Source organism: Bos indicus, chromosome 3, assembly GCF_029378745.1.
Source record: "Bos indicus isolate NIAB-ARS_2022 breed Sahiwal x Tharparkar chromosome 3, NIAB-ARS_B.indTharparkar_mat_pri_1.0, whole genome shotgun sequence".
NCBI classification, from domain to species: Eukaryota; Metazoa; Chordata; class Mammalia; order Artiodactyla; family Bovidae; genus Bos; species Bos indicus.
In genome coordinates this window covers 43,514,847-43,536,805 of record NC_091762.1, presented here as the reverse complement: position 1 = coordinate 43,536,805, position 21,959 = coordinate 43,514,847, and the positions used below count along the sequence as shown (strand labels likewise).

The 21,959-nt window shown below is 34.9% G+C and overlaps 2 protein-coding genes across 10 annotated transcripts in view; one reads left to right on the top strand and one right to left on the bottom strand.

Annotated features, from left to right (window-relative positions):
- TRMT13 (tRNA methyltransferase 13 homolog) overlaps window positions 1-2,123 on the top strand; it is a 20,330-nt gene extending 18,207 nt beyond the window's left edge. For all 6 annotated transcript variants that reach the window (XR_011565784.1, XM_070786046.1, XM_019956988.2 and 3 more), the window contains one exon: window positions 267-2,123. Coding sequence is in view for 5 of the 6 variants with exons in the window: in XM_070786046.1 (XP_070642147.1) it covers window positions 267-462 (196 nt within the window). In the remaining variant the exon portion in view is untranslated. The remainder of the gene's footprint in view (window positions 1-266) is intronic.
- LRRC39 (leucine rich repeat containing 39) lies at window positions 8-21,959 on the bottom strand. Of its 4 annotated transcripts, XM_070786048.1 has the most exons (9): window positions 21,807-21,959; window positions 18,254-18,446; window positions 10,689-10,794; window positions 9,152-9,308; window positions 8,451-8,587; window positions 5,737-5,882; window positions 4,611-4,763; window positions 3,589-3,725; window positions 8-748 (listed from the first exon to the last, which is right to left on the bottom strand). In XM_070786048.1, exons 2-9 carry the CDS (start codon window positions 18,364-18,366, stop codon window positions 693-695), a joined length of 1,005 nt encoding a protein of 334 aa, XP_070642149.1. In that variant the 5' UTR covers window positions 18,367-18,446; window positions 21,807-21,959; the 3' UTR covers window positions 8-692. The 4 variants fall into 4 exon arrangements, with proteins under 4 accessions (XP_070642149.1, XP_019812553.2, XP_070642150.1 ...); XM_019956994.2 differs by lacking the exon at window positions 21,807-21,959 and having other exon boundaries at window positions 18,352-18,446; XM_070786049.1 differs by lacking the exon at window positions 8-748 and having other exon boundaries at window positions 3,648-3,785.

Below are 21,959 nucleotides of genomic sequence, written 5' to 3'. Positions count from 1 at the left end.
GCAGAAATACTTTATTATTACTGTACTTTATTTTTAGATGAATACTGCCAAAAATTCATTCATGAAAATATATTTTACCATCTAATTTTAGAATAAGTTAAAATACACACACTTTTATTATGGCATTAACAAAACGTATCTTTGAAGCATACCTATAACATACTGTGGGTTATTTAGCAGTTTGTAAATAAATAGGAATAGCTAAAATAATTTTATAAGGTTTTACAGAATTTTAATAATGTGTTTTATGTGTTTATTCAATTTAGGTTTCTTACTGGTGAAGAAAAGAAGAAAATAGGGCATCTTTGTAAATTGCTGATTGACCAAGGCCGAATCAAGTACTTACAGCAGAAAGGCTTCAGTCCCGCTTTACAGTACTATACAGACCCTCTGGTGTCTTTGGAAAATGTATTGTTAACTGCTTTACCAAATCATTCTTCATCACCAGAAACAAGTGCTTAACAGGAAAGAAATTTTGAACAACATCTGTCTTCCACCAAAAAAAAATTTTTTTAATTGTATTTTTATATTCATGGAAATACCATTTAAATAGCAGATAATGTGAACTTTAAAAATGTTTTGGCCTCGTTGAACCTAGGTAATGGCTTTGTTTTTTACTGTAGAAATCCAAACAGTAGAGAATTCACCAAATTCCCAAAGCAATCTTCTTCAACAGGGCATCTTGAATTATACTATCCATCAGCATCTATGGAGTTTGGGGAAGTAGTCGAGCAGTTGACTTGGTTACCTGAAACACATACCATGCCAACATGTAACTAGTACATTCACTTTCTATTTGCATTAATTTTAGAAACTTATTTTCCTTTGGTTTTATTTAATACTTTTTATTTTTCAAGTTCAAGATGTAATGATCAATTATCAGTTTACAACAAGGACCAATCTGAGAATTTGGTTTATGTATGGATTTTTTGTCCAGGCAGATCTGGAAAGAATAATTAATTGTGATTATTTGTTTCTATTACAAATAAATACAGAAATGTTCTCAATCAATTAATGAATTTATCTTCAGATTGCAAGAGCCATACCTGTATTTATATATTATCAAAATTTATCCATGACAGACACTAAAACTAAAGAGGTAATTGGATAATTACCTCTTGGATAATAACTAATTGGATAATTATCTAGTTAAAACTTCAAAAAGGATACTTATAAGCCTAATTCACAAATTAAATTGAAATTTGTAAATAACTTCTGAAGTTAATTAGGCATCAGTATCTTTTAATGGGTCATTTTTACATATATAAGGACAATTGCATGTATATTCTCTCCTGTTTGGGAAGATAATTTGGAATAAAGTAGAAATTAGATAGTGATACCAAAAACCTCACTTTTGGGCCTCAGCTCATAAGCAGTTTCTATGCACAAGTAAACATTAAACCAAACATATGGTAGGACTGTTAGTCTTTTCCTCATCTCATCCTTGGTTTTTTTCTGCTTTATTTGTAAAAATTGTCTTAATCATTGTACATTTGCCAAGATAAAGATCCAGAATTACTAATTTAGATATTATAATGATATTCTTAAATAACTAGTATTTGTAGGTCTGTGAGTATGTTAATTATAAAGTCTAGCACATTTTTACTTTCTGACCTTTCTACTTAGGTCTTACATATATCTCATGAGACTGCCTAGGTTCAGATCCTTACTACTTGATCTCTTTGTGCCTCAATTCCCCTCTTGAAATGGGGATGACAAAGATAATAATACCTCACAGGGTTGTCATATGAGCATTAAGTGATATAGCATATTAAAATGCTTAGAACAGTTCTAAGTACAGAGTAAGTACTTAATAAATATTATGTTTTAATAGTACTAATTCATAAAAATATTTTTAATGACAGACTTGGTTTTATTATCTCTGTTTAAGTTGTAACCTTTTTTCTCTTGTTGTAAGTTCTATGTCAAATATTAAAGTAGTTGGATTATTTTTAAAATTAGCTATTCATGCCTGCAAATTGAGACCATAAAGGAAGATGATAATACATCGTAATAATTAACCCCAATTTTGCTGAGTTAGGCAATGCTAATTTGTGTCATACAGTCTGTTTTACTTTATTCAACAATTTATGCCTGGAAATAAAAAGATATTCTACAACAGACATTATCTCTGTTATATTTCATAAAACATACATACGCACACAAGAATTACACTGATGAAGTCCTGTGGACCATTTAGCTTAATGAATGTTTCTGACAATAATACCAGGTACTCTGTGGGAAGATAAGCCATAGAGTACTTGCTGTAGATCAACATGCCAGCTGTAGGTAAAGATTATTGTTTTCCCCAACCTTGCTTATTTCCCTTAAGATAACATGAGACAGTGAATATGTGGGATATACATAGGAGCTATTTCTTGACCGGCAAAATTTGCAGGTTCAGTAAACTCCTTAAACTTTAGATTGATCTACACAACTACCTCTTCCTGCATGTCCCACAGGTACATCACATACACTGTGTTGAAACTTAAGTTCATGTTCCACTTCTACCACCAAACCAGCTTCATTTCCCCATCTCAGCATCACCAGTCATCTAGTTCCAGCCAAAACCAGATTCATCCTGGACTCCTCCTTTTTCTCATTTTCATTCAGTCATCAATTCTGTCTCCTACCTGTCTTTTATATATTTATACTCTGCTATCCAAACCTAGGCCCCAAACTATTACAAATTTTTTACATATCTTCCTCCAGTCTGTCCTCCATGTTACTGTTTATGCAACCTTGCTACAACAGATCTAATGACCTTCCTTGGATGTTGGTAAAAATATTTTTTCCAGCTGAAAATACTCTTTACCTTTTGCTTGGATTATACCTGCTCTTCAAAGTAACTGAAGATGTAACTAAATTCTGTCTTTTAACTAAAAAATTCTTCACATTTTAGTGAATTATAAAACAACGTTTTCTATTACTATCGCTTATTTTTTATTAATAGATAATTATGCCCTTTGTCCTCTTCCCCTTGGGTTAAGTCATTCTATTCATAGTTAAAAAAAAGCAACAAAAAGGTTTTAATTCTAAATTATCAGTGATCAAAATCTGTACATCAAAAACTCACATTGTAACTATTGGCTAAAATCTATGTTCTTTTGATACATTTCACTCCTAGGGACAGTAGCAAAATGTTTTTTCTTTAGTCAATTTTTTCTATTTGTGGATTATTGCAGAAAAGGGAAACAGTAGGGAAAGTAGTGTTTAATGAGTAAACTGACATAACAAACAGAATGAGGCAGTGAAGCTTTAAGAATTACATCTTCATTCACTTGGTTGTGCTTCAAGTTCTTGACCAAAGAAATTTATTTCCTGACTCTACTTGAAAGACTTCTTAACATTTTTACAACCTTTCTCTCCAAGGCTTTATCAAAATTGTGAACACATTTGAATTTCACTTTTTTTTTCCTTCAACAATATTTACTAAGAGACTAGGATTTGACAGAAAAGGTAAGATGGAATGAAACGTCTATAAAGGAGTTCATATATATATATATATATATATATATACACACACACACACACATACACACATTACTAAAAAGAATTTTTAACCTGTGTTATATACAGATCTCATACCTGCTCTCCGTGACTCCTGTATATATGTGTGCATAAACTGAAGGCCGAATAATTCCCGTTCCTCTTCCTCTTCTATGTTTTCACTGGGAGGAAGTGTTACTTCCAGTTTCAATGGGTTGTCTCGGAAGTTGACAAACCTAGCAGTTCACCAAAAAACAGTATTTTTATAGGTGCCATAGAAGTGTACATTTATTTTCCTGGAGAAAGATCAAATGATAATATACTAAATTACTCTTTTTTAACTGGTTTCAATAACTGAACATCTTGGTGAGATGTGATATATCCCAAGAATCTTTAAGTTTCTTTCCTAGAAGAAAAAAATATTAGCTTTAGACAACTTATTTTTCAAGCTTGTAAAAGCAATTATTAGTCCATAGCATATGTTTAATGTGGTATAAGTTAACTTGCAAGAGCAATCCCAATGCATCTCAAAAGTACAGTTAATGCTATGAACTTAAATTTTCTGCATATTTTTAAAAGTATGTCTTATCTATCGTATTTTCACCACCGGGTACAGGGCAATAGTTGCTAAATAAATGATTCTGTTGAAAGTTGCGGGATTTGTTGTGAATTCTAATGTCTTCTGCTCACTGTCAGGAAATTAAATTTTGGAAGATACTTGAGGAAGATCTGTTAGTAATTAACTTAGTAAAAAGTTATATTTAACATTACCTGTGTCCATTTGTAGTTATTTAGAAGGAAAATAATCACTGTTCTTACAGTTTTGGTGTTTATATCATGGATAAAGTTAGCAATTATAAAGACGATTTTTAGGAAGATGTCACTAACAGATGGCATTCCTTAAAGCTGATAAATCCCACTACTGTTTTAGTTTCAAGGATTCTTGAGTAATTTAGGCCAGTATTGTATGAATCCTATTTATAAATTATAGCACTTCAAAGTTGGAAGAGATTTTTAAACGTATGTGAATGAGAACTCAAATCTATTCATAACAGTTTCTTCATATTACTTTGTTCTGCAGCCAGAAAGGAACATGTGAGTTCCGTGTCTACAAGTTTTACCTTAGATTGGTCATCTTTTCCATACACACTGGAATATCTTGCAGTTTATTGTTGCTGAGAACAAGAGTACTCAGATTTTTCATACTGCTGATTGTTTCTGGCAAGCATGTTATTTCATTCCGTTGCAGCCATAATGTATGTAGATTTTGCATTCTGAAGAATTAAGAGGTTTCTGTGATTAATCACATATAATATGAAAACCCTGGTTCTTATTAACTTAAAAAAATTTAATGTCATACTATATAACATCTTGTTTAACCAGTCTATCTGAGTTAACCGACTTAACATTACCTGATTTTAGGGAAACTGGATCAGGGAGCTAATCTCCATCGACAGTACAACTCCCATGTAGTAGTAGAAATGAAGTCAAGGTATTCTACAATTCTTCACTATTTCATAGGATTTCTTGCAGAAGAACTGCTAAAATGTTATCTAACCTTAGTTAGAATCTTAAAAGCAAACTCAGAAATTATTAATTTGCCCATTTAGAGCAAGGCAAGTATGCATATTGTTTAACAGTGTGGGCTCAGGCCAGGGTGCAGGTGTTGATTAGTCACTAAGTCATATCTGATGCTTTTGAGACCCCAGGGGACTATAGCCCACCAGGCTCCTCTGTCCATGAGATTTCCCAGGCAAGAATCCTGGGGTCGGTTGCCATTTCCCTCCAGACCCAGGGATCGATCCCCACATCACTTGCATTGCAAGTGGATTTTTTACAGCTGAGCCACTGGAGGTTGTGGGTGCCTGGGTTCAAATCGTAGCTGTCACACTTACTGTGATCTTCAGCAATTCACTAACATCTCTACATCACTTTTCTCAATCGGTTTTTAAACTGCACGGAGCAAGCCCTAAGCAATGTTGTTATTGTGGCATATTCTTGTCAATTTGTTCATGTCAGAAAGTCCATTTTTCTGTTCCAAACCTCATGCCCCCTCCTTTTTTTTTTGTCTGCACCACATGGTTTGTGGGATTTTAGTTCCCTGGACCAGAGATGGAATCTGAAGTAGCACTAAACAATCTATTGTGAGTGATTATCTCTGGGGTCTCCTTTGTTTTGTTTGCTTTTCTTATTTGTCATAGATGGCTTCAACACATCTCTTGGTAGCAAAAAAAAAAGTTTTTTTACCTTTCTATAGTGTCAGGAAGTTGTTCAAGTCTGTTGCTTCCCATATCAAGCCACTCAAGGGCAGGCATGTTCAACACAGCAGGAGGGATTGTAGTAAAGAGGTTCATACTCAAATCAAGGTGAGTAAGCTTTAACAAATTGCTGAGCTGAAGAGGAAGGCAAAGTTTTTCAAACTGTTCACAATGTAACTACTACAACACTCACATTGGTAAAGGAGATATTTCATGTCAAGGAGTGTTTGCGTTATGCTTGGGCTTTATTTACTCATAGAAATCCATAGCAAATTTGAGAGAACAATAAAGCTAAATAACCTCCAGATAAATGAAAAGTTCTCACAGAAAGTTCATCTATTCAAAGAAAACATATCTTCCAAAATCACCAAGCTCCAGGGTTTAGAGCACCCACCTGGCAGAAGCTTTTGTTTTTCTTCCTGTGAGTAAATATGTTTTCCTTTTATCTAGTAGTCGAGATTTTTCTTGGGAACACCCAAAGTTCAGAATAATATTTATCTTTGTTAAACCCTCTTTTTTGTGCCTGATGCTTTACACATGTTATCCCAGTCATAGAATTTACTGTTTGGTAAATTCTGTTTTTTAAATTAAAATATTAATAAAAAATTGATTAAGACTAGCAGCACCAGTGTGCTCAGCTTAAGAAAGCAAATATATTGATATCACTGTCTTCTATATACATCTCCCTTCTTCCTCTTGAACGATAACTCTATCCTGAATCTGGTATCTATTATTCCCATGCATTTTCAAATGTTTTTATTACTATACATAAATGTATGTTTTCTATGTTTTTCTCTCTATATATTACTATTATGTGTATTTTTTCAGAAACAAAATTATCTTTTTATATGTTTTAAAGATGATACTAATCTTTCTTTAACTTGATTTTATCTCTCAGTGTCAGTCTTTATATGAATCCTATTGATGCATACAGCTCGAGTTTAGTCATTAACTTTACAAAGTCAGTACCTTTTTTCCCTTTTACGGACAAAATGGTTTAGAGAGACCATGGGACTAGAAATCATGGAGCTATGATGTGCACTCAAGTTTTCATGGACCTAAAGTCACAAAATTTCTAAATTTCTCTTTCTTCTGTAGTGAAAATTTCAAAATGTAAGAATTTAGTTAAGTTTTATAAAAGATTCTCCATTTAGTTAGGCAACTCTATGTTTTCTTTCTGTCTCAGGGCACATTCAGATTCATTCCACAACTTTAACTAAAACTTCAAAAAGTGCAGAGATACAGTGATTATGGGTAATGCAAAAAGGCAGTTTTCCATTTAATAGTGATATTCCTCCAACTTTAGAATTCAAGTGATGAAAAAAAAACTTTTTCAAAACCTGTCATTAGATTTTAAATTTTTCAGATGGTTCAGAATTGTATATAAAAAGATTACTTTTGCATTAGCATAATTATGTTTGTGTGTTACAGTGTTGCATCTTAATGGCTTAGAGATACATTTCCTGTAACAGGATTTCTCAATGGTACTAAGATCCTTTGGTTCTAGAAGAATGAAGAAAGATATTACAACTATTATAATCTAAATCTTCATTTTGCATATGTGAAAACTGAGACCTAACTTAGGTAAAATGGCATGTTCAAGGCCACACAGCTACTTAAAGGCCACACTTATGGGGAGGGAGGAGGGAGGAGGGTTCAGGATGGGGAGCACGGATATACCTGTGGCAGATTCATTTCGATGTTTGGCAAAACTAATACAATATTGTAAAGTTTAAAAATAAAATTAAATAAAAAAAAAGAAAAATAATTCCAGGCTCATGATCTCAGTTCAGTATTTGTTCCTATAAAACCTTTAAGTAAAGACATTAAGGTTAAGATAGGTTATTAGACATGCCCAAATTCACTTTTTACTGACCGAACCAAAGCTAAAAACAAAATCACAATAATTAGGAATTAGAAATGAAATATTTATTGGCCTTCTCTTAGATAAAAAGAAATTGTCCCTATGATCATGATTTTCATCATAATCAAGTATGATAACCAAGATGAAGTGAATTTTATTCTTTTATATAACTCTTATCCTGCAAAATCATTGTTTTCTAGGCAAAGCACCATGGAAATTTCCTTTGCTAATTCATAAGAGCCTTAAATATGCTTGAAAAATAATACAAGAATCTGTATCTCTATGATCAGTTTACCAATAAGATATACCGATGAAAGTTTGAAGGCTTCACAAGCTCATTGCCTTGGCTTTTCCTCAGTAGAGCCTGGGAAGCTAGCAAATATACTTCCTAATCGGAAGAATTCATGTCTTTTCACTTCACCTGTATCTCAAAAGCTGATCACCTATAAAACCAACAGATAAAAAGAGTTTTTCTGTCACCACACTGCCTGTGCTTTATGATAAGGACATTCATTCAGTATTACGTAATGACTTCATACTGAGCTGAGCCTTCAATTCTGGGAATAGAAACACGATTCTCACCCTGGCCTTCAAGGAGATCACAGTCTAGTCAACAAATAATGTCGGTACTGTGCCAATAATAGAAATATCTTTTATGCTAACTAGGTCTTTCTCTAATTAAAAACATGCTTTAAAATAATAAATTGTTTTCTCTAAATATTTTCCGAAATAAAATTTATAGCACTTTTTCATTAGTATTATTTTTAGTGATCATACAGGGGAGAAATAAATCACTATTAGATGGAAAATATAATCATAGGCATTTACATCATTCTGACCTCTTGTGGAAGATCACTTATGTCTCTGTTAACAGCAAGTTCAAGTTTCTCCAAGCTGGCACAGTAACTTAGTTCCATGGGGACAGTTTTGATTCTATTGTAACTAAGAATCAGTTCCTGAAGTCTAGTGAGCAGTCCTATGGAAAAATAATACACAATAAATAGCAGAGGGATATAAAATACTGTTTCCAGTTATTAAGTATTACAGCATAACTTACTTTCCAGGTTCAAATTGGGAAATTCACATTTGGGCTCTTCCCTTTTCCTGGTATGTGTCCTGCCCCTTCTTCAGAAAAGCAGCAGATGATTTATCAGTCCATGCAAAAAATTTTTTTTGTTCTGGTTTATCTGTACTATATCCTGACCAGTTTTCCATTTGGGGATTTTTTCCCCCTCTTTTAAAGAATTTTATCTAATTTTTCTTTCTTGTCTTCAATCAGTTCCCTTGTAGAAGGAATAACTGAACTAACAATATTGTTTCCAGAATCAATACAATATTATTTCCAAAGAGACTTTTCTTGCATTAAAACCTCATCTTGAATCACCTCAGTAAACCCAGAAGCTTGGACCCCCTGGAAGCTTCAACTCAGATGTTTAGAGTTTTCTCAAGATATAGGGCAATATAAAGATGAGATCTTTATTCCATGTATCAAAAAAAAATTCTCAATAAAAAACACAAGAATAGAAGCAATCTTCCTTACCAATTCCTCGAGGTATCTCAGTAATTGTGTTTCGAGATAAATCTAACACAATAAGGTTCTGGAACCTTCCAATGAATTCAGGAATTTTCAGCAAGCCAATTCTATGAAGTTGCCATTCCTGTAGCTGATTCAGTTTTAGTAGAGAAGAAGGGAGAGTCTAAACTCAAGGAAAAGAAATGACAGGGTTACTATATTACTTAAATTATTTCAGTATCATGCCACATTGAAATGTGATTGTAGAGATATTACTTGATTTGTAAAAGAAATTAGGAATATTTTTTCTTTAATGAGTTACATTTCCAAGTGCTTTGTGCTACTTCTAAGTTTTAAGAACTTTACTTTCCAGGGGGGATGCTAAACCTTCAAACCCCAGTCAGAATAACATAAACAAAAATAAGGTATTTTAGTCAATATTGCTCACACATAGAGCTGTGTTCTAAAGATTCTTCATTAGGCTTAATGAGAGTACACATGGTATTGAAAATGAGAATATGGTGATTAATTGAAATTATAGAAGAAAAGATCATTTTAATCAGTAATTCAAACTTCTCTTCCCTTTCTTTTTTTAAAATTATTTATTTTTGGCTGCTCTGAGTCTTTATTGCTGCGTGAAGGCTTTCTCTAGTTGCAGTGAGTGGGGGCTAGTCTCTAGTTGCTGTGGCCTCTCTTGTTGAGAAGCACAGGCTCTAAGCAGGCAAGCTTCAATAGTCGCAGCACACAGAGTCAGGTGCCCCATGGCATATGGCATCTTCCAGGACAAGGGATAGAACACATGTCCCCTACATTGGCATGTGGATTCTTAACCACTGGACCACCAGGAAAGTCCCTTTCCTTTCTGTTTTGAAATAGTATAGTGTTTTAAAGACGATTTTCTTTTAAATTAAGAGTTTTAAAGTTTCAACTGTTCTGAACTTTTTGCCTTTTCTCTATCAGCCTAAAGTAGCCAAAAGACAAAATAAAGGTGGTAACCACCTAGCTAAATATACCAATGTGTATGAAGACAAACACTGAGTTAAGGGATAAAGTTGGCCCTTGTTAAAATTATACTAGGCCTAACATACAATAATTAAACAGATATCTGTTTGTATATGTGTATGTGTGAAAGAGAAAGAGAGAGGGAGGAAAGGAGAGAAAGAGAAGATAATATGAATCCGATTGTGGACCTAAGAAAAATTAATATACATTTCCATTTTATGAACTTTTAACTGAGCATTAGCTTTGGAAAGCAATATGATTTTCATTAAACAGACAGTCTTTATGAAAAATGAGGAAATGCTTATTAGAAGGATTAGTGGAGAAAATATTACAAAGGACTGAAATTTAGGCAGCATTAAAGCACACTGGTTGAATTTTTGCACAAAAAAGTTGGGAAGTTATGTTCATTTTCAGTTCCTGTTGCCCAAATTCATTTGGTATTAAACACTATTAAAATCAGAATTCCTAACTATTTCAGGCTTAAGCACACAGTCTAAGAATCATTCTCTCAACTCTCCCACACAATGCAAAATATTAAAAATATTGCTTCTATAAAGCTTACCTTCCATTCCTCTTTTTCTATCTTTAAAATGACTCTTCCATCTTCCTTGGTGACCTTTTCTCTTAGCTTGGTTAAGCATACTCGTTCTTCCCAGATTCGCACTAGCCTAGGAGACCAAGAAATCATTTTAGGTCGCAGGTAGTAAAATAGGTAGCATTCACTTTTGTATGAAAAAGTAACCCATTAAAAACAAACATTTGATTGACAGTATCTGGAAATCAGACAAGAATTATTTTGTAAGACATTTAATTTGATTAATATGATAGATGCCCTCTTTTTAAGTTTCTGAAAAGTATTATACCTCTCCTTAGATTTTTTGTACAGATTTGTTAAGATATAATTCATATACTGTAAAAATCTGACACAATTTGGTGTTTTCTGGTATATCTGCAGAGCTGTGCAACCATAACCACTGTCTGATCCAAACATTTTTAGCACTCAAGAAAGAACCCATGCCTGAGCAGTCACTCCCTATTCCTCCCTCCTTCAGCCCGTGGCAGCCAATAACCTCCTTTCTATATCTATGTATTTGCCTATACTAGATATTTCATATAAAAGGTATTCTATAATATGTGGTCTTTTGTGTAGCAGAGTTTTATCCAAAATTTGCGCATGTGTGTATCAGTACGGATTTCCTTTTTATAGAAGAAGAATATTCTACTGCATCAGTTAAGTTCAGTTCAGTCACTCAGTTATTCCAACTCTTTGCAACCCCAAGGACTGCAGCACGCCAGGCCCCCCTGTCCATCATCAGCTCCCAGAGCCTACCCAAACTCAAGTCCACTGAGTCAGTGATGCCATCCAACCATCTCATCCTCTGTTGTCCCCTTCTCCTCCTGCCTTCAATCTTTCCCAGCATCAGGGTCTTTTCAAATGAGTCAGCTCTTCACATCAGTACTAGAGTTTCAGGTTCAACATCAGTCCTTCCAATGAACACTCAGGACTGATCTCCTTTAGGATGGACTGGTTGGATCTCCTTGAAGTCCAAGGGACTCTCAAGAGTCTTCTCCAACACCACAGTTCAAAAGCATCAATTCTTTGGTGCTCAGCTTTCTTTATAGTCCAACTCTCACATCCATACATGACTACTGGAAAAACCATAGCCTTGATTAGATGGACCTTTGTTGACAAAGTAATGTCTCTGCTTTTTAATATGCTGTCTACGTTGGTCATAACTTTCCTTCCAAGGAGTGAGCATCTTTTAATTTCATGGCTGCAGTCATCATCTGCAGTGATTTTGGAGCCCAAAAAAATAAAGTCTGACACTGTTTCCACTGTTTCCCCATCTATTTGCCATTAAGTGATGGGACCGGATGCTATGATCTTAGTTTTCTGAATGTTGAGCTTTAAGCCAACTTTTTCACTCTCCTCTTTCACCTTCATCAAGAAACTCTTTAGTTCTTCGCTTTCTGCCATAAGGGTGGTGTCATCTGCATATCTGAGGTTATTGGTATTTCTTCCAGCAATCTTGATTCCAGCTTGTGGTTCATCTATCCCAGCGTTTCTCATGATGTACTCTGCATAATAAGTTAAATAAGCAGAGTGACAATATGCAGCCTTGATGTACTCCTTTCCCAGTCTGGAACCAGTCTGATGTTTCATGTCCAGTTCTAACTGTTGCTTCCTGACCTGCATACAGATTTCTCAAGAGGTAGATCAGGTGGTCTGGTATTCCTATCTCTTTTAGAATTTTCCACAGTTTATTGTGATCCACATGGTCAAAGGCTTTGGCATAGTCAATAAAGCAGAAATCGATGTTTTACTGAAACTCTCTTGTTTTTTCAATGATCCAACGATGTTGGCAATTTGATCTTTGGTTCCTCTGCCTTTTCTAAATTTAGCTTGAACATCTGGAATTTCACAGTTCATGTATTGCTGAAGCCTGGCTTGGAGAATTTTGAGTATTACTTTACTAGTATGTGAGATGAGTGCAATTGTGCAGTAATTTGAGCATTTTTTGGCATTGCCTTTCTTTGGGATTGGAATGAAAACTGACCTTTTCCAGTCCTGTGGCCACTGCTGAGTTTCCCAAATTTGCTGGCACATTGAGTGCAGCACTTTCACAGCATCATCTTTTAGGATTGAGATAGCTCAACTGGAATTCCATCACCTCCACTAGCTTTGTTCGTAGTGATGCTTCCTAAGACCCACTTGACCTCGCATTCCAGGATGTCCACTCTAGGTTGGTGATCACACCATTGTGATTATCTGGGTTGTGAAGATCTTTTTTGTATAGTTCTTCTGTGTATTCTTGCCACCTCTTCTTAATATCTTCTGCTTCTGTTAGGTCCATACCATTTCTGTCCTTTATTGTGCCCATCTTTGCATAAAATGTTCCCTTGGTATCTCTAATTTTCTTGAAGAGATCTCTAGTCTTTCCCATTCTGTTGTTTTCCTCTATTTCTTTGCATTGATCGCTGAGGAAGGCTTTCTTATCTCTCATTGCTATTCTTTGGAACTCTGCATTCAAATGGGAATATTTTTCCTTTTCTCGTTTGCTTTTCACTTCTCTTCTTTTCACAGCTATTTGTAAGGCTTCCTCAGACAGCCATTTTGCTTTTTTGCATTTCCTTTCCATGGGGATGGTTTTGATCCCTGTCTCCTGTACAATGTCACAAACCTCTGTCCATAGTTCATCAGGCACTCTGTCTATCAGATCTAGTCCCTTAAATTCTACTGCATGGATATACCAAAGTTGTTGACCCATTCATCAGTTGATGGACATTTTTAACTATTATAAATAATGCTTCTATGAATATTCATGTAAAACTTTCAGGTAGATCTATGTTTTCATTTCTCTTGAGTGTGTGTATATTCCTAGGAGTGGAATTGCTGGATCATTTCATAAATCTACTTTTAACTTTTTTAAGCCAAACTGTGCCCAAATTGCTTGCATCATTTTCCCTTCCCACCAGCAATGTATGAGGGCTCTAGTTGCTCCATAGCTTTGCCAACAGTTCTTAGTGTCCATCTTCTTGATCATAGCTATCCTAGTGGGTGTGAAGTGGTACCTCATTGTTGTTTTGATTGGCATTTATTAAATATCTAATCTATAGATATCTCGTTTAAAAGTTTTTAAAAGGCTTGCAAATGATATAGTTCAACTTCAGAGTTAAATTATATATTACTATATTCCATTTTATCCAGATTTAGTTTTCCAGATATAAAAATGCACAAAATTCTGGAATACATCCTATTGAATTTTGGTTCATAACAAAAATACATAATGTCAAGCTATAAAAATGACTAACAAAGGTTGCAGAAGGTTACCTATTCCTATACTAGAAATTTTTCACGTATGAAAAATAAAGAATGAGTTTAGAATTGAAAAATTTACACTTTTAGCCTATTAGAATGATACAGAATAAACAAAATATAAGCAATCATCAAAGAAAAAAGGTTTAATCAATTTGAATATTTATTTACCAAAATTCTCTTGACAATCTGAGAGTTAATATATATTCTTAGCAATTTTACATACTAACTGATCTTCAGGGAGGGTTTTATTTTAATGAACAGAAAACCAAACATCTCTAAAAGTGTAATATTTGCTATCTCTGTATGTTTGTGTTTGCAAAATATTTCTATGGAGCCTGCATATTTTCATCCACTACTTTTCTGAAAATTAACTGATTTGCTAACAATTGCACTGCGGCCATGACCGTGTGTGGCCTTCCAGACTCAACAGTCGCTCACTCACGCCCAACTCTTCACGGCCCCATGGACTGTAGCCCACCAGAATCCTCTGTCCATGGAATTTTCCAGGCAAGAATACTGGAGTGGGTTGCCATGCCCTCCTCCAGGGGCTCTTCCCAACCCAGGGACTGAACCCAGGTCTCCTGCATTGCAGGTGGATGCTTTACCGCCTGAGCTACGAGGGAAGCCCTAGTAGGGAAGCTTCCAATACATGTGATTAAGTGAGACAAAATATATGATGCCTTATATTCAATTATACCATGTTTTATAAAAATAGAATTATTCAAATGGTAGACATAATGATTATTAATTACTATACTACTCACTGAGATATACACATTCCAGAGTAAGATATAATGTTGAGCAATGAGGTGTCTTACTCCCTATACTCTAACTTCAATTAAAGATCTCCATCAAGCACCTATTATATGCCAAATATTATGTTAGACTTTGTGGATACAAAAACCTCCGTCCTTAATGAGTTTATAGTGAGGGTAACTATTACCAGATAAGTTTATTTCCATTTCTTTAATGATTCACTTATTCTTTCTGGCTCTGTGTGATCTAAATCCAGAATGTATCACTTAATTCAGAGATCACAGACAAGACATCTCACTTCCAAGGATTTTGCCAATAATATATGGGGTTTGGATTAAATAATATCTAGTGTTTCTTCTAGCTCTAATATTCTGTAATTCCTACACTGCTTATTTTAAGCTTGAGGCTCTTTCAAGTTTTGAATAGAAATTTTCTACCTCCTCTAAAATCCTTTTATTATACTCTAAAGCGTTTGATGCTTTTGAAACTGTGGTGTTGGAGAAGACTCTTGAGAGTCCCTTGGACTGCAAGGAGATCTAAACAGTCCATTCTGAAGGAGATCAGCCCTGGGTGTTCTTTGGAAGGAATGATGCTAAAGCTGAAAGTCCAGTACTTTGGCCACCTCATGCGAAGAGTTGACTGATTAGAAAAGACTCCGATGCTGGGAGGGATTGGAGGCAGGAGGAAAAGGGGATGACAGAGGATGAGATGGCTGGATGGCATCACCGACTCGATGAACGTAAATTTGAGTGAACTCCAGGAGATGGTGATGGACAGGGAGGCCTGGCGGGCTGCGATTCATGGGGTCGCAAAGAGTTGGACACGACTGAGCGACTGAACTGAACTGAACTGAAAGCCTTTGTCAAATGTCGTTATATCAACTCTTACCCAAGTGCTTAATTTTTTTCCAGGCCACCTTGTATCAAAAGACAGAACAATTTCTGTTTACATGTAAGGCTTGGGGGACTTCCCTGGTGGTACATGGTTAAGACTTCATGCTTCCACTGCAGGAAGCATGGGTCAGATTCCTGGTGGGGGAACTTAAGATCCCATGGTGCAAGCAAAAAAAAAAAAGTTAAACTTAAGGGTTTTTAGTTAAATCTTTAGCCACTTTTAGCTGAGAAAAGAGCATTAGATTACATTCTTATCTTTTTTTGGCCCTTGCCTGTTTTGTGCAGAGAAAATTGAAGCTGCTGAAATTAAATGATTCTTAGCCAGACATGTTTAATATTAATAGGTGAAAGTCAGGAGTAAAGAAATAACTCATGATTTCTGACCACTGTTTTTTAAAAAGTTGGATAGGATTTATTTATTAAGCGTTACTTGAGTTAAAAGAGAACAGTCTTATGGTTGCCAAGGATGGGAGTGTTGGAGGGGGGAGGTTTGGGAGTTTGGGATTAGGAGATATAAAGTAGTATATATAGGATGGATAAACAACAAGGAACTATATTCAATAGCCTGTGATAAACCATAATGGAAAAGAATATGAAAAAGGATATATATATATGTGTGTGTGTGTGTGTAACTGAGTCACTTTGCTATACAGCAGTAATTAATATGACATTGTAAATCAACTATATTTCAGTAAAATTTTTAAAAAAGAGTACTCAAGTTTGTCATAATTGTATAATATAAACATAATAGGTTTTGTAAGAGTAGTTTTACTGTAAAGGGTCAATCTAGGGAAATTTAAGACCTGAGGTTAATATAATGCTTACTGAGTCAGATTGCTTAGGTATGAATACTAGTAAATACCAGTTCCACATTTATTAGCAGTATGATCTTTGACAAGTTACCTAGGCCTATCCTTCAGGTTTTCCAACTTTAAAATGGAGAAAATAACATCACCCATGTGTCACAGAGATTGCTTATCATTCTCCAATATGTTATTCCTCTTCTTCCTCATAATAGATCCTCTAAATATAACTGGGCACAAGACTTCATTTAGCCATCCTCCCCTGCAGTTAGGAATGGGTCATGTGAAGCTTTGGCTAGTGAGATGTTAGCAGAAATAGTAATGTGTGCAACTTCCGGCTGGCTGGAATCAAGTACGTTGGCCACAATTGGTCTATCTATGTATTTCGGGCCATGAAGTAACTAAAGTCCTAAAGGAATGGAAACCATGCCCAGTTGAGCAACATGATAAAAAGCCTGAATGTCTGACGCAGTGGAGTGCTATGCCAGTCCTCTTCTTTTCTGGGAGAATACCAGTTATTTCCAAGTTTTTACACTCCCTCCAAGTTACCCAAGTATAAATCTTCATTTGTCTAAACCAGTCATACAATCTCATTCCCCTAAAAGGTTACTGGATTAAGGGTATAAAAATGACCTGATTCTGGCCCATGAGAGGTGAAGGAGAGGTTAGCTAGGGGACCTCAGAAAGGTATTTTCATTCTTAAATAAGAAACAGAAATAAATATAATTGTTCCCACTCTTCCAATAACATAATGATGTCTGGCTGCGATGCCTGAAAGTGTACCAGCCACCCTGCAACACTGAGAGAAGCTAACCTGAGGACCAAACTGGCATACCAAAATTAGCTGTGAAGGTGGAAGAAACAGAGTCCAAAAAATTGTGGAAGCTTTGGAATCGCCTAAACTCAGGACTTCCCTATTGTTTAAGCCATTTTTAGTCACGTTTTCTTTTATTAGCTGACACAAGACCATTTTTTAAAATGAGATATAATTGGCATATAACATTATATTAAGTCTAATACAACATAATGGTGCAAGTCTAATGGTACAAGTCTAATGTTCAATGGTACGACAATTCAAGTCTAGTACAACATAATGGCTTGATATGTGTACATATTGCAAAACACTAAACATTGCCATTCAATGTTTAGAAAGAGATCTAATGAGTGATAACTGTAGGGAGCTATATGGGATCTATGAGGACAGGGGCTATCCTTGTAAAAGTAATGCGATACGTTGGAAACATCCAGTGAGGAAAGTAGGTAGGTATCAATAAGGCAGAGGAAATGAGAGTCAAACTATAATCCAAAGAGAGGACTCAGGTGATCTACAGTGGCCCTGGCTGGAACTCACAGCTATTTAGTTAGGTGAGAATCAACTGAACTTTCTAATGCAAGATGTTGTTTTAACTCCTAGGGAATATAATGTTGAACAAACAATCTCTGAAAAGTAGACTGCTGCTGCTGCTGCTGCTAAGTCGCTTCAGTTGTGTCCGACTCTGTGCGACCCCATAGACGGCAGCCCACCAGGCTCCCCCATCCCTGGGATTCTCCAGGCAAGACTGGAGTGGGTTGCCATTTCCTTCTCCAGTGAAAAGTAGACTAAATGATACTAATCGAACTTTGATGAATGTTGAACAGACTCCTAGGATAATTACTAAATCCATTTGTATTTTTTGTGGCTAGAATCATATGGCCACACTTCATTGTCAGGTGCTTCCTTTAGTTATATTTTCAGTTTTCTGTAAATAAAAACTTCTATAAAATTCAATAATAAGGCAATTAATAAATACTACTTTAATAATGAAGATGTTATAAATTTTTGTTAATTCAAAATAATAAACATGTTTTAGCATACTTTTGTTGGAATTCCTTCTCTCGCTTCAGGTCTTCATTGAGTTTCTTTATTCTTTTTTCCCAAACTTCCTTTACAGCATTGACAGCCCCAGTACTAACCACATTTTCTGACATGATTTCTCCACATTGTCACAGGGTCACCAACTTCATTAAATTTTGAGTAACTGAATCACAGATGCCATCTCAAAAAGGACCTGATTGAACCAGAGAAGGTGGGGGGAAATGTGTTTCAGAATGTTTATTGAGTGCCATAATGAACAAAATAGCTTATATTTATTGAGCACATTCTATGTTTCCAAGACTATTTAATGTACTTTACATGCCATATTTCACTTAATAATTCTCATAAAAATGTCATGACATGGGTACTTTTATTGTCTTTGTATAAAGAGGAGAAAATCAAGCCCTAGAAAAGGTGGCTAAGTGGTTTACATCCTGTTTCTAATAAGTGACAGAGGGTGGAACTGATGCCAAGTCTACTTCCTTTGTTACTATTAATTCACAGTAATGAAACACTGCAACCGCTTTACATGTCCAATTATAGGGAAATATGCAGTAATGGATATACAAGATGAGCAGGCATCTTGACAGAGCTACTTAATCTAGACCCTATATACACAAGCTGGGATTCAGTTAAGTGGTAATATAGTGGGGTTGTTTGCCCTTGTGGAAAATAAATTGCAAATGGACTCATCTAACATTGAGGATTGTGACCTGAATCTTGGAAAAGAGAGGCAAACAATAATAGGGGAATGGTTATGTAAGTCACGGTAGATCTATTTGATGAGATGTTCTCTGCCTCTCATGTAGTGGTATTGATTTTTCACCAAATTAACTAGCAATAATGAAAGAGTTTGATTCACAATTAATTTAATTATGTCTTCAAAATTCAAGGAGTAAAAGATGTCCACAACTACCACTTCTATTCAACATTGTATTGAAATGCAATAAAGCAATATCGTGAATAAAATAGACAGATATACAGTTTGGAAAGGAGAAGTAAAATTTGCAACAGCATAGAAAAAAAGGTGCTCTCATACACCACATGTGACAGCGCACATTGTTACAGTCTCTATGGAGAGAATTTTGGTAATGTCTATCAAACTTAAAAGTCACACCAACACTTGTAGGAATTTACACTGAAAATATTTTCGATTTGAAAATGACACATACAAAATTATTCACTGTAGGGTTTTTCATGACAGCAAAAGGTTGGAAACAACAATAACTTTCTACCAGTAAATTACAGTAGATGCATATTATGAGAAATTATATAGCTCCATAAAGAAGGAAAAGCATGTTATAAACTGACAAAGCATGATATCCAAAATGACACAATTTATCCATTCTAATTAATGTGGATATTTAGATCCCAAATTTTTGCTCTAATGAGCAAAACTGTTTCTGAAATTCCTGTTCTTATCTTCTTGCTGCTCAAGTGGTATTATTTCTATTGAGTATACCCAGAATTAGAATTGTTAGATCACTATGTTCAAATTGATAAGATAGAGGCCAATTGTTTTCCAAATTGATAAGATAGAGGCCGATTGTTTTCCTTGTAGTTGTAGTAAGTAATTTCCAATGGAAAACAAATGGCCTCTACCTTAATTATAGGAACAGTTTCCATTGGAAATTGTTTCCCCATTGATGTATATCCTCACCCCATATTACTGCATAAAATGATATCATGATCATAATTTATGGTTTTTGAATAATTAACTGCTCCAGGCTAATAAAGATTGCCCGACTAAATGAAAGACAAAATCCTGTGTATTATTTACAAGGTCATACCTAAAACATGAAAATAGAAAAAATGGAAGGCACAAAATAGAAAAAGATCAATCTAGGTTTATACCCAAGAGAAATTAAAATATATGTTCACACAAAAACTTGTACATGAATGTTGATAATAGTATTATTCACAATGGCCCCAAAGTGGAAAACAAGTAGCTGACAAGTGTAAACAAATGGCCGTTAACTAACAAATGGCTATTAATGAACAAAATGTGACATATCCATACAATGGAATGTTACTCTGGCATGAAAAGGAACCTAAACACTGCAACATCATGGGGAAACTTTGAGTAAAATGATGTTGATAGAAGACACAAAACACCAAAAATTGTATTATCCCATTTATATGAAATGTCCAGAATAGGCAAATCCATGAAGAAAGAATGTAGATCAATGATAACCACGGGGCTTTGCTAAGGGTACAAAGTTTCTTTTCTGAGTGATGAAAATCAACTTTTGAAATAAATCGACCTATGAAAAAGCAAAGAGTATTTGTGGCTAAAAAAAACAGAATGTAATACATCTTCAAAATATAAAAATAAAAGTCCTTTTAATAGGGTGTAGAAGGATATGAGATAATAGAGGGTGAGGGAGATAAGAGATATAGTCTATACTTTATGGAATGAGAGAGATTTAAGTATTGAAGCTATAAGGCAACAAAAAAGAAATTAAAAGAGATATAACTCTATGGGAGTGCAGGTGAATTTAAGCATCATCTTTCATAATGAGACAATAGATAATGTCTAAAGCTGAGAAGACACAGCATACTGCCTTGAAAAAGAAAAAAAGTATTAAGGAGGTAACCACTGAAAACTAAATATTGAAGTAGTTAAAATGGTTACTTTTAGGGTGATAAAAAGGGTACAAAACATTGCTTTTTCACTATTAATCTCCTCTAAATTACTGATTTCTTTAAACTAAAACTATGATTTGTGTGTGAGAGACAGAAAGGCAGAGACAGAGAGAGGAAGAAAAATGTATTAAAAAAGGGAAAAGTTTAACATTTGAGGATGAATATATAATTACTGATATGCAGGAAATTATTAGGAGGAGGTCCTTACTTAAAGCAATAAATGCAGCATTCAAATGGGAACAGATTTGCAAGATCTTTCTCCCATCAAGAAACTAGGAGTATTTATGCTGATAATCCAGTCCTCTGGGTATTAATATCACTGTCCAGTTATAATTTATTGTCTCAGATGTAAGCAGGTTTGAAGCATGCATTTTATCAGATAATAAAGAATTAAAATCTCAAGTACCTACATGTAAATGTGTATTTTACTAGACATGTATAACTTCATGTGCCAATTCATTTCCCCATTTCCCATTAAACTTTGATCAACCATCAATTTTCCTATAACAGTAACCAATGTCCCTTTGAGGAAAACAAGTCAGTAGTGATATATGTATTTCTGCCTCCCACGTGGGATTGTGTTCTCTACCTTGGTTATTACAACAGAAAAACAGAAACCATGGCAGTAAAGTAAGCATGGTTGTGACATGACTGAAGAGTCAACTCCCCAGAGTCAAAAGAAAACAAAAGAACTATAATCTCTGAAGAAACACTTCTTGATTTCTGGGGAAGTCAGTTTTCCAGAGGAGGACAACTAGATGAATGACTATGAACCTCCAAAGAGACTTTTAAATTCAATTCCAACTTTAGTTGTACCTTCCAGCAAACACAGACGCAGTAAAAACATCAACAGCTATCTATTTATAAGTCAAGAGTAGGAAAAAAAATGTTTTTGAAAAATACGTACCGCGGTCAGTGCATACAGGAGCTGACATGTCCAAAGTTAGTGTATCAACTAGGAGTGGACTGAAGGCAGAATTGTTTTCAATGTGACTCCCAGTGATGAAAATCCTCAGACTGTAGCTGGGTGAAATTTAATGTCAGCCTAATTCTAATTTTA

Coding starts and splice junctions, on each gene's coding strand:
- LRRC39 (XM_070786048.1), bottom strand. CDS start 18,366: ATGTCAGAAAATGTGGTTAGTACTGGGGCTGTCAATGCTGTAAAGGAA. Junction 8,588..9,151: donor TGAGATACCTCGAGGAATTG/GTAAGGAAGATT, acceptor ATTTTTCCATAG/GACTGCTCACTAGACTTCAG. Junction 4,764..5,736: donor CTTCCTGACACTATAGAAAG/GTAAAAAAACTT, acceptor TTAATTCTTCAG/AATGCAAAATCTACATACAT.